Source organism: Sarcophilus harrisii, chromosome 6 (genome assembly GCF_902635505.1).
Source record: "Sarcophilus harrisii chromosome 6, mSarHar1.11, whole genome shotgun sequence".
Classification (NCBI taxonomy): domain Eukaryota; kingdom Metazoa; phylum Chordata; class Mammalia; order Dasyuromorphia; family Dasyuridae; genus Sarcophilus; species Sarcophilus harrisii.
Window position 1 is genome coordinate 179,345,126 of NC_045431.1, and position 13,291 is coordinate 179,358,416.

At 33.1% G+C, this 13,291-nt stretch overlaps 1 protein-coding gene across 5 annotated transcripts in view; it reads left to right on the forward strand.

The window, feature by feature from the left end:
• Window positions 1-13,291, forward strand: part of SGCZ (sarcoglycan zeta) — a 526,928-nt gene that overhangs the window by 394,347 nt on the left and 119,290 nt on the right. For all 5 annotated transcript variants that reach the window (XM_031943188.1, XM_031943190.1, XM_031943191.1 and 2 more), the window contains one exon: window positions 6,010-6,204. In XM_031943188.1, the coding sequence (XP_031799048.1) occupies window positions 6,010-6,204 (195 nt within the window). The remainder of the gene's footprint in view (window positions 1-6,009; window positions 6,205-13,291) is intronic.

The window sequence follows — 13,291 nt, forward strand, 5'->3', positions numbered from 1 at the left end:
TTATTGGAGATCAATGGAAAGCCACTATGGGATTCTACCAATATCTAGCTTGCACACATAGGAGAAAACATTAGCACTCCAACATGCAAACAAAAGTAATAAAAGAAAAACATGTAAAACAAGATCTAGAAAACACAAATTTCTCAGAGGCTCTAGATTTTCTTCATCAGTTGCTGAAAGTATTGCCAAGATAATACAGAAGTCAAAGTAGCCTCAAGAACACAATAAACAAGTCAACATAGAATTCAGTCATCATTTTCGGGGAAGTTTTAAAAAGCTGAAAGAGGATTCCGCATCCCAATCAATACTACCCTTGGCCTGAACAGAGGCTGTGGGCAATCTCTGATCATCTCCAGGCTCACAAGAAATTTAACAAAAGGAAAATGAAAGTTAGATATAAACAAAGAATAACAAGACTTAAGCACAGTTAATCCAGCAAAGAGCAAAACAGTTTGGTCAAAAGTGATTGAAACTTACTTCTTTGCAAAACCAGAAAAGAGGAAGGAGCACCAGAAAGATGGGTAAATATTAGCCCAAATTCTTATTGTAATGCTTTCATTACAAGCAAACAACTTTACCAGCTTCTACTCAAAACAATGTTTGATCCTCAACTTTCTCTTTTAGGGCTAGTGGATGGCACAATGAATAAGTTCTCTGACCCTGAAGTCAGGAAAAGTTTATTTCAAATCCAGTCTCAGACACTTACTAGATGTGGGACCCTGAAAAACTATTTAACATCTGCCTTGATTTCCTATTTGTAAAATAGAGATGGAAGAGCCTCTAACTCCCAGAATTTTGTGATTTGCAAAAGCAAAACACTTTACAAATGTTAGCTATTACTCTTTTTAAATTATTTTTATTTTAATTCATTCATTTAATGAGCATTTATTTTTCTCTCCCTCACACCTTCACCATTGGAAAAAAAATGTTGGTGCAAGCTTGCATAATTAAGCAAAATAGATTTCAACAGATCCAACTTCTAAAAACTTATGTCATATTCTACATCTTAAAACTGTGCTCTCAGAATGTGGTAGCATGTTTCATTATCAGAACTCCAGAATCACATTTGGTAATTGAATTTTATCTTATTTCATGTTCACTTTCAGAACTGGAAAATGAACAACACCAGATTTGCAAGGGATGCTGATGAAATTTACTATGAGACACTAGGGCCACTACCCTAAGCTAGCTACAGAAAGATGAACATTTCCCTCCCACAGTATTGATGAACATTCTTAGAGTATGTGAAAAAAGTTGTTAAAAATCATTGGTAGTACTTTTGGGACCAGTTTAAATCATTGCACTGAGGAAGAATAAAGGCAAATAACAGATACAAAGTAATGAAGTTATTGAATGTAACTGAAAGTAGCTAGGATCCCAGATAGCTTTGTATCAAATTTGTATCAAATAAACATTTGGTATCCATTTTTAAGCTGAGTCTACTACTCACTTCATTATGCTATGGATTCACTAAAAGCATCCCCAGGACAAATTCAGTGGAGACAGGTTGTTAGGCTGATATGTACCACCTCCTGCTCCCATATGATTTGTATCTCCTCATTTCACTATCCTTCAAAATAATTTCTATTTGAATTGGAGTTTATAAGCATTTATTACAGTGACAGCTGTGAACAGTACTGTCCTGTGGCATAAAAGTAATGATTTTCAGAGCTAAGATTCAACCCCAGCCTTCCTAATTCTTGTTCTCTTATCTCCTAACCTATCAAACTCCTACACCAGAAAAACAAAGAGATGGCTCTCTAGATATGAATGATATACCACTATAACTGTTAACACCTGGTTATCAGGCTTATTTATCCATTTTTAACTCATATTTTTATTTACTTATTTCACAATTAATTAACCATTCAATGGTATGTGACCACTGATATTACTGGCTTTAGGATCCAGTAATGAGTTTTGTGGTTAACAACAATAATAGCTAATATTTATGTAGGACTTCAAAATTTTCAAAACATTATATGTGTGTGTGTGTGTGTGTGTGTGTGTGTGTGTGTAAAATCTCATGAATTTTTACAACAACCCATGGATGTAGGTGCCCTTAGTTATCCCACTCTATAGATGAATTTAAACTCATTTTCCTATTGACAAGTATATGTATGTATATATATATAATATGTGTGTATAGATGTATGCATATAATATTTTATATTTCATACACATATATTCTCTTTTCCTTGTAGTGACGTCCCCCCCATAAAAAAACTAATTAAATGAATATGAATATTTTATTTAACTGGATTCCAACATTTGTTATTTCCAAAAAAATATATGTTTTAGTTTGGATTTTACAAACCATGCCTCTGGGAGACATGTTATATTTCATTTTCATATCTCTGGACTCATGAATCATCATGGTTTTAATGTTTTCATTTTTCTTTGATGTCTTTCAGGTATAGGACTAATAGTGACATCACACAGTAAACAATATGCACAATTTAGAAACTCTGCAAATTGTTTTCTATTTAATAGTTCCAAAAAGAGTATACTGGTGTGCTTGTTTTCCTGCAGATTCTTCAACTTTTATATTTTTCCTTCTTGGTCATCTTGGTCATCTTGAAGTTTTTGACCATCTCAAAGGGGAATGGCTCTTAGTCTTACTCATTTGAATCAGTTCTTTATATTTCTTAGATGAGAACTTTATCAGAGAAACTTACTGCAAATATATTTTCCCAGTTACTTTTTTCCTTCTAATTTTAACTGAATCAGATTTATTTGTGCAAAAGCTTTTACATAATTAAAATATTGATTTTGTCTCATACTAGCTTCCTTGTTGTTTTAGAAGTAAACAATTCTCCATTCAAAGTTCGAAGGCTATGTCTTTTTTGCTAGTCTAATCTGTTCATGATGTGATCGTTTATGTCTCAGTTAAGCATCCATTTAGAGTTTATCTTGGTGTACAGTATGAGATATTAGATTACACTTAGTTTTTGCCACATAACTTTCCAATGTTACCAGTAGTTTTTTGTCAAATAATAAATCCATCTTCTAATAAATTGAAGTTTTGAGTTTATTTAGCAGTTGATTTATACTGGGTGGGGAGGGTAATGGGTATTCTATAAATTGTACATTTCTCATTTTTTAACCAAATTACTTTTAGGTTTTATTGTTTCATGTTGTAGTCAGACTTAGTATTGCTATTTTTGCTATTTGAGTTTATTATTTTTCTAGCTTTATTAAATGATTTTTGTTAGCATGATACTGAATACATAAATTAATTTTTGTAGTATTGTCATTTTTGCCATGTCAACAGCCCAACTTTGCAATAACATCTCTAGCTGAAAGTGACTCCTAGTATAGTTAGCAAGTACATAATGTTTGATTGGTAGACAGAGTCCCTGCCAATATACAATTCAGTTTATTAGTTTATTTAGTTTTGATTTTGTTAATACTACATGGTTTCACATAACTCACTTTTTCATTGGATAGATTATTGGGCCTGGAGTCAGCAAAACCCGAATTCAAAGCAGTCTCAAATTGTGCGTGACTCTGGGCAAGTCATATAAAGCTCCATCTGCTCCAGTTTCTTTTGTATAATGAAGTTAATTACCACTCTCTCATGATTCCTCTAAGGATCAAATAAGATATTTTTAAGTGCTGGTCATAGTGCCTGGTACATTGTAGGTTCTCAATAAATGCTTATTTTCTTCTTTCTTTCCATCTATTCTTGTTTCTTTTTTTGCATACATTTTTCCTTTTCTTCCCTTTTTTCTTCCTTTCTTCCTTTTCTCCTTCCTTTTTTTCTTCCTTTTAGTGGGAAAACAAAGAAACACAGATTAAATGTTTAAGGGCTTGCTAATGTTGTTTGGTTTTCAGATATAAACTTATATTGAAATTTAAAAAAAAAATAAAGGAAAATGCAAATATTTAATACATCAACACAGCTTGTGCCACAAACATCATTCAGGATTATGTCATTTCTCAGGTATCTTTAATGGAGACACAATTCTGTCTATTGTTGGAAGAGTCACGATGGAGGTGGAGTTGAGAACAATCATGATAGAAGTGAGATTTACAGAGCAGTCAAAAAAATGAAATTAATAGAACTCTGATTATGAAGAACTAAAATTTTCAAACATTCCATAAATAGCTAATGGAACCAGTCTGTTAAGATGGTAAATGGAATATTTTGGGGAAAAAAAGTTAATATTTTTGACATGCCTTATCTAAATTCCAAATGGGTTGTTTTGTTCAGTCATTTTTCAGCCAGTTTGACTTTTCAGAACTTCTTGGAGTTCTTGTGGCAAAGATCCTGAAGTGGCTTGCCATTTGCTTCTCTAGCTCATTTTACAAATGAAGAATAGAACCAAATATAGTTGTGACTTGCCCAGGATCACACAGCTTGTAGTACATGGTGGCCATATCTGAACTCAGAAAGATGAGTTTTCCTGACTCCAAGCCCAGCTCTATCTAGTATGCCTCCTAGATTCCCCCTACATATAGTTTCAAAACATCAAATAATGGATTTTGCTGTGTACTTTAGAATATGAAATGTCTAAATGGCTTACTCCCTATATTCATGTAAAAATGCTACTTAAAAATTTTCCTTTCAGTTTGATAATTACATTTTTTATTTTAGTAATTAAAGGCACAAATGACTTTATTTTTGATGAGATAACCAAAACTGAAATGCAACTAAAAATCAGTGATGAATTCACATTGAGAAAGCATATTGTAAAATGCTTTGTAAACTTTAAAATTCCATATCAATTTTAGCTATTAGTTATTTCATCATCTTTTTTGTAATTACAATAGCAACAAAAGCTCTATTGTTATTCATGCTGTACACATAAATTGGAATTGATACCCTTTTTTGTCAATGTTTCTTACATATATTCGGATGATTTTATTGTGGCCTATTTCAACTTATTGCTCTAAGAAATTGTCTGTCCTCTGTGCCTGAAATGCTTTCCCTTCTCATCTGTTCCTCAGAATCTTTTTTGGCATTTGAGACCCTTCTGAACCACTATTTTCTATCTGGAGCCTTTCATTATGCCCCCAGTTCCCAATGTCCCCCCTTCCCAATAACTTTATGTTTACCTTCTTTGTATTTATTCTCTTTATATGTATTCTGTAATTACCTGCGAATATCCCATTAGAATGGAAGTTTCATGATAACTAATTTCACTCTTTGCATTAATAGACAATATACAAGGATACATTGTCATGAATTCTTCATTTGAGAGAGTTTCTTTGCATCTGTATGCACCTCTGCTAAGTATAGTGCCTGGTACCTAATATAATGGGAGACAGAACTTTGTTCATTGGACGCAATGTTAAGCACCAATACCTATCCAGGAGGTCAGGCAAATATGGGTAGTGATATACTTGGAGAAGTGTGATATACTAGTTCTTCTGCCATCGCTAACATGGTGGAAATTTTATGGGACAAGTAGGGAAAGGACTCAAGGTCAGTCTAGGCAGTGTGGTAAGAAGGAAAGAATTGAAGTAGGAGTCATCAGCTCTAGATCTTAGTCTCATCTTTGCCTAAAGGTCTATGATTCTGGGTAATTTACTTCCTTTGTGTGATTTAGCTTCTGTACTTGTGAATGAAGCTAGTTTGACTAGATAGTGTCTTAGTCCCTTCCAGTGCAAACAATCTTTAAGTCTCTGGTTTCTGAGATTCAGGGGGGAAAAACCATCAGTGGAAATTTGTATATAATTTCTCAAATTGTCATTATCAAATAAGAGAGCTTCTACAAAACCACTGTGATATTAATTGTTTAAGGGAATGTGTTAGATACTCATTGAATAGACATTATAAAGAGTTGTGTTAGATACTAATTGAATAGCCATTATAGTGAGAGTCATTGACTTCTATCCATTATTCTAAATTTTACTGATTCTAATGTCCATCAGGAGCCACTTCTGGGACATGCATTCAGCCTGAGCATGCTACAGAGACCCACTTTATAGGGACTCTGATTCAATCACAAGAAATTTTTTTATGGATTTTATTTTCTGATGATATCATTTACACCCTTACAGATGACACGAGAACAGTATATATTGGCAACACAGCAGAATCACCTGCCTCGAACGGAGAATCCTCAATTTTATCCAGTCGGAATTTATGGATGGAGGAAGAGGTGCTTATACTTTTTTGTCCTCCTGCTTCTGGTTACTGCAATTGTTAACTTAGCCATGACGATATGGATATTGAAAGTGATGAATTTCACTGTGGTAAGTACAGCCACAACCCTACATCTCTCTGCTGTTTGGTCAAAGACAACTCAGCTGTCTCAGTTTTCATCAATAGTTATGATCTTAATTTTGCACATGCATGGTAGAATTCCAAGACTATTCTGGATGTTACTATCTACTTACAATGAATTGCCTCATGATATAAATATGACAATGGCTGCTACTTAAGTTAAAAACAAAGCTTTAGTTTGCTTTAAAGTATTTGTGGCCATCAAGTGTTGCTTTCTTTGTAAGTTAGGAAGCATTTGCCATTTATGTACATGTTAAATTTTTAATTATCATAATGGTTTATAGGAGGTATTATTTTTTCTAGATACCACTTCACACTTACCTAAGGCAGAAAAAACATTGATTTCATTAAAACCATAGACAATAATAAACAGTGAGAAAAATAAATAAATGTGCAAAATAAGTTGTAGAACCTTATGTGAAATCCTTAGCAGTTAACAATGCAGAAAAACAATTAGAAAATAAATCAGAATATGAAACTGGTTTTGTTCTGTGGCCCCTCCCAAGTCTGTCCAAAAGTTCAGCTACATCTGACCATCATTGCAATCCTATAATTGTACCCAAAACAATTTGAGTTCTGATGACTTAACATTTAGTCACTTCCTACAAGATTCTGTTCTATTTTTTCTATAGAAATTAGAAATTATATTGAACTTGTCAAATAACAATAAATATGAGCATTTCCACAAAAAAGAACAGAAAGAAAAGATCGCATATGAAACTGCAAATCTATTACATAAAGCTTATTTTTAAGTACATATTAAATTTAATATGGTAATGCCCTCCAACCCTAAATGTATATGTCTCCTTCTGAATTTGCCTTATATTTTCTCTATTTGTGTGTTCCAGTGGTGCTTGTTTTCATTTTCCCTTCTTTTTTAGCATCATTGTTACTGCTTTATCATTTCTGCCTTTACTTCCTCTCTCTCCCCACAGTGAAAGCCTTCTCTTATAACAAAAAAAGTGCATTCATACAAAGCATACACATTGCTTACATTTGAAAATACGTAATTCATTTCTCACCTATCATCTACTATCTTTCTATCAAGAACTGGAAATCATATTTCTTTGACAATATGCTGTAGTCTTTACCAGTCAACAGACTGATAAGAGTTGTGAAGTCTTTCAAAGTTCTTTTCCTTTAAAATACCATATTTATTAAATTAAATTACCATTTATTAAAATACCATAACCTCCTAGCTCTGCTCATCTTTCTTTCTCTTTATTGGTTCATACAAGTCTTCCCAGCTTTTTCTAAATCTCTGATGATTTATCATTTCTTAGAGTACGATAATATTATGTTACATTCATGTGCCATAATTTGATAAGCCATCTCTCAATGGGTACTTCCTGGGTATCTAAATCTTCACTACAATTAAAACTGATGTTAAAATATTTTTTGTACATTTTTGTTCTTATTCTTCATTTTAAAAAAATTGGGGGGAGCATAAGTCTGTTAGTGGTGTTGCTAGGACAAAATATGTGCAACATAACAATTTTGTGAGTATCATTTCAAATTTCTTTCTAAAATGTTCAACCAATTCATAGCTCCATTAATTGTATATTATTATTCAATTCCTCTAGCAGCTCTTCCTAAATTCAATGTTTTCAATTTTTATATTCTCTTCCAGTCTGATAACCATACAATAGAACCTCACAGTTGTTTTAATTTGCAGTTCACTTATTATTAACTTGGAATATTCTAAATATGGTTATTGTTATGGTTTTATATTTCCCATTTTGATAACTTCCTGTTATCTCTTTTACCTTTATCTCTTGGGGATCAACTCATGTCTTTATATATGCTGGGAATTTGGGCATCAGGCTTTTATCAAATACATTTGTTGCAAACGTGTTTTTCCTACTTGACTATTTCCCTTTTCAGTCTGACTACATTGATTTTTTTCTGACAAAAAAATTTAATGTTATGCCATTAAAACTATGTTTTTTAAATCTTCTTTATCTCTTATTTCCATAGTTGTGAATGCTTTCTTTTTCACTGCTCTTCTAATTTATGATATGACACTCTATATCTAAATCAAATAGCCACTTAGAGTATTTCTTGGCATATGGTGAAAATTCTCAGTCTAAACCTAATTTCTGCCAGATTGTTTTCCAAAATTTGCCAGGCATTTTGGTTTCTATAGTAAAGTTTCATGCCAGCAGTTGGCAGCTTTGGGTTTACCTAACACCACACTCATGTTTGGTGTTATATATCTAATCTGGGTTATATATCTAATCTGTTTCACTGATCAATTTTTCTACTTTTTAAAATCACTCCCAAATTGTTTTTTTTTTATTACTTCTGCTCTATAGTATAGTTTGAGTTCTGGTACTGATAGGCCTCCTTTCTTCATACTATTTTATTCATTATTTCCTTTCAGATTCTCGAACTAGATTCTTCTGGTTTATTCCTTAAGATGAATTATGTACTTATTTTTATTTATATGTATAAATTAATGTTCTGGTGGTTTGGGTAGTCTGATTAGCATGACACTGAGTTATGATACCTGTTAAATAAAGGAATTACAAGGACAAAAATTGCATGGTCTCTAACTTTAAGTTAGAAGATGCATAGATACATGTAATTTATACAAAATAATTTCAGAATAATTTTAGTGGGGAGGGTAGGCTGGAACAGAAAGCATTCATAATTGTGGAGAATCAGGAAAAGTCCCATATATAGAAGGTACCATGGAATTCATAGAAATGAGAGATGAACATGGGATAAAGACCTTGGTTCAAACTTTGGTTCCTTGAAAACATCTCTCAAGAATTGAGTGACCATTCATTCAGATTCATAGCATCATCCTGTACTTTCCCTCTCAGTCATAAGGGAAATAACCTTGGTTTTGTTAAAGAGAAAATTCGAAGGGCAGCAAGAAGGCATAGTGAATAGAGTGCTGGTCCTGGAATCAGGAGGACATGAGTTCAAATCCACCTTCAAATACTTAATATTTCTTAGTCGACTGATCCTGGGCATGTCACTTACTCCCAATTTCTGAAGGAGAGGGAGAGGGAAAAGAAAAGGGAAAGGAGGAGGGGAAGGGGAAGGGAGAGAAGGAGGGGAAAAAGGAGAAGAAGGAGAGAGGGAAGAGGAGGGGGGGAGTGAGAGAAGGAGAGGGAAGGAAAAAGAGAGAGGGAGTAAGGGGGAGAGAGAACTCCCTAGCATTTTAATTAGTTCCATATGCACATTAGGAATGAACATAGTCTGATGGTATGACCCGAAGACCTTGTATATTTCCAGAAAGAAAATGGAGGTCCTTACCAAATTTATATAATAATGAAACATATTAATATTGCAAGTCTTTCCCCTCCCCCAATATTGTTGCTTAATCCTTTACTCTTCCTCCATCTCCAGGACCATGAGTATACAGTGTGCTTTTCTCCCCAAGAAGTTGATCCTATTCCAGTTTTCCCTTCTCTCCTATTTCTCTGTTTGTCCTTTGTTCTTTCCTCTTTTCTCCCTAGAAGTTGGATTTAGAATTCTCAAACTTAGGAGTTCTAGAGTGACAACTATGAGTCATGCTGTTCAGGACTTTCCCCTTCTCTGGCTAGTATGTCTTCCCACCAAACCAATGATTTTAGCCTTTCTTTGGTCTTTTTCCACATTAAAGATTTTTTAAATTATCTTTTAATTCCTTCACCATCCTCCCCAGCCTCATTTCATTCAGATCTTTAGCATTCAACACTATTCTTAAAAGATAAAGAAAGGGGAAATGTGAGCATGTTTTCAAATATTTATATTTGGAGGACAAATTTAGACATGACCCATTACAAAATATGTCAATTGTTTTGCTGTTGCTATTTCCATTTATACTGCTTTAGCAATTAGGAACATGTAGTCTTGCTTCACTATGTATCAACTCATATCATCCTACATTTTTGAAGATACCCATTGCTTCTTAAAGTACAGAAATACTCTATTTATTCTATTCCTTTACCACAGTTTGTCATTCCCCAAAATAATGGGAATCTACTTTGTTTCAATTTTTCTTGTTTGTCACCCTACCCCCACTCCCCATAAGTGCAGATATAAATACTTTAGTATAAATGACATCTTTCTTTTTATTAACATTTTGGTTATTTATATCTAGAAATAGAATCTTTCAGTAAAGTTTTCAAATTTAAAAAAAATTTTTCTTGTCAAAATTGCACATTGTTTTCCAAAATTTCAAGACCAAGTTATTTTTCTACCAACTGTATATCAATAGTCCTTTTTGCTATAAACCTTCCAAAATTGACTATTTCTTTTTTGTCACCCTTGCCAATTTGCTGAGGTGAGGTGAAACCCAAATTTGCTTTGAAGTACCATTCTTTTATCTTTTTAATGATTTGGAACATTTTAAATGTTTTTTTTTTAAATATTTTTCTTTGTTTGTGAATTATTTCTTCACATCCTTTCACTATTTGATGATTTTTTCCTCTATTTCATTAATTCCCTATATAAACTAGAAATCAGACTCTTATCAGAATTATTTTATTTTTCCCAGTTGATTACTTCTCTTCCTATTCTGTTTCTCATTATTCACTACATTATAATCTTCTTGAAGTCAAATAGCATTTTTTGCCTCTTTTTGTACCCCAGTGCTTAGTACAGTGCCTAACACAAATGTGTATTGATTAAGAGAGCTTTTCAGATTCATATAATCAAAATTATTTACTTGACCTTTTTTGTAGTCATTGTTAATCCCTTATTAGCCATAGAGGTGCTACATGATCTGAATTGCTTATATTTATGTGAAAAGATATTTAATATTGAATCTACACATCCTTTTGTAGATGTGGTATATAGTGATATTCTAAAATTAAATTCTGCCAGACTCCTTTTCAGTTTTTTACAGGAATTCTTTTTTTTTTTAAATAGGGAGTTCTTTCCTAAATAAAAAAAATTGTTTTCAGATCATGCCCTGCACTCCATTTTAAATAAAAGTTGAATGGTCAGCCCTGTGCGTATGCTTGTTATTCTTAATACACAACTTCTTCTTCTCCTCTATAGTGGAATTGTTTCTATTCACCTCTTCAGAATTTCATGAGAGCTTCTTATTTCCCCTGGCTGTTTTTCCCTATAAAATTTTAACTTAGAAGAATTTAACCATCCTTTCTCCCAACATCTTAAAATTGACCCATCCCCAATCACCTAGCATTCAGGTGTGCTGAGTAGTAGAATTTCACATAGTAGGAAATTCAGACATTTCTACTAATGTCTATTTCTGCTATTACATAGAGAAACAAGAAGGCTCATTTTCTGTTAATTATTTTACTGTCTCTAAGAATGTACTATATTGTTTAGCCAGTAGTTAGGACTCTGAGTATCCCTCATCCAGTGTCCCTCTTCTATTCTCTTCAAATTTTCTAGTGACTAAGCTCATACCAAGTTCAAGAATATATATTCTGGAATATACATCCCAAATTTGAGAGGAGGAAGATGGCAACAATGATAACAATAATATTTATTGTAGTGATATCTTCACACATACAAGAAATATAGGAAATATGGTTAGAGCGCAGAAAGATTCATCTCCCCAAAATAAGCAGATGATAGACCCTCTATATGTTATCTTCCTTAAACCCCGTGTAAAGCACCATATTTAATTCTATATACAGAAGCTTAAGAAGGATATTAATAAACTTTTATAGTATAAATAGAAGACCAACTGGCTTTGATTTATATCATTCAAGAATCAATTTACTAAGTACTGGAGATGCTAATACAATCAAGATAATCCTTTACATTCTACAAGTACACAAAAGCAAGTTGGAAAGTATATGTGAAGAGGGTGGAGGGAGTAAGAGATGGCCTATTCTGGGGGAAAGACTGGGAAAGTCCAGAGTGATGAATGGTAGCCCACTGCCAAATTTTCTTTAAGGTAATTTTTACAATAACCTACCATACATGTTCAAATGGAGATCACATATCATCTATTTCTCCTTGCAACATGGCTTGTATAAAAGTATAAGTTCGGCCTATGTTCTGGAGGTACATTTGGATATTTGCACAAATGCATATATCTGGTATACATATATAAGACTTGTCTGGGACATAAGTTCATTTTCGTGTTCTGAGAAAAGCACTTAATTTTTTTTGAAGAAAGCAGTTGTGTGTTCTGGGATAGCAATTGCTGGGTCAATTATGATGTGAATTTTGCATGTACATATACATATAGTATGTGTATATAAGTATGCATATGTGTTGTATGTATTAATATGTGTATGCATATTTGTACATATCTCAGCCTACCAAGATAAGGGCAAAGCTGACCTATCTAAATTGTTACCCAATAGCAGAATCCAGGTTACCATGAGAAAGAGATGGACATGATGGCGTGATTTGAGATGAAATATTTTGGGGTAAGACTGGGAAGTGACATCATGAATAAATGGCTGATTTCAGAGCCATCAAGGACTTGGCTAAAGTCCTACCTCTAACATATTGACTGTATGACCCTGGGCAGACCTTTTAACCTCTCACTGCCCAAGGAAAATCTCTAAGACTCTTTAGTTGCAGAAAATTGTCAAAATAAATAGGCAGCTTCTTCAGTCAGGAATTCCTTGGACCACTGAACTTATAAGTCTAGTCACTACTTCCTGACCTTTTAAAAAATTTACTTTCAAATCCAAATTTTCTTCCATCCATTGAGAAGGCAAGAAATATCATATCTATAAAGTCATACAAAATATATTCTGATGTTAGCCATGCTGCAAAAAATAAATGAATGAAGCAAAAAAAAATGACAAGAAAAGCATATGTTTCACCTTACACCCAGAGTTATAAGTTCTTTATCTGAAGGCAAATAGCCTTTTTTCATCATAAATCCTTTGGAATTATTGTGGCGCATTTGTTGATCAGAATTGCTAAGTCTTTCATAGTTAATTAACATAACAACATTGTTGTTACTATGTACATTGTTCTACTGGTTCTTTTCGATTCACTTTGCATCAATTCATATCATTCTCACGTTTTTCTCAAACTATCATCTTTATCCTTTCATATAGCATAGTTTATGGTCATGTGTTTAGTCTCTAATTCTTTGTTAACACAAAAAAGAGTTGCTAT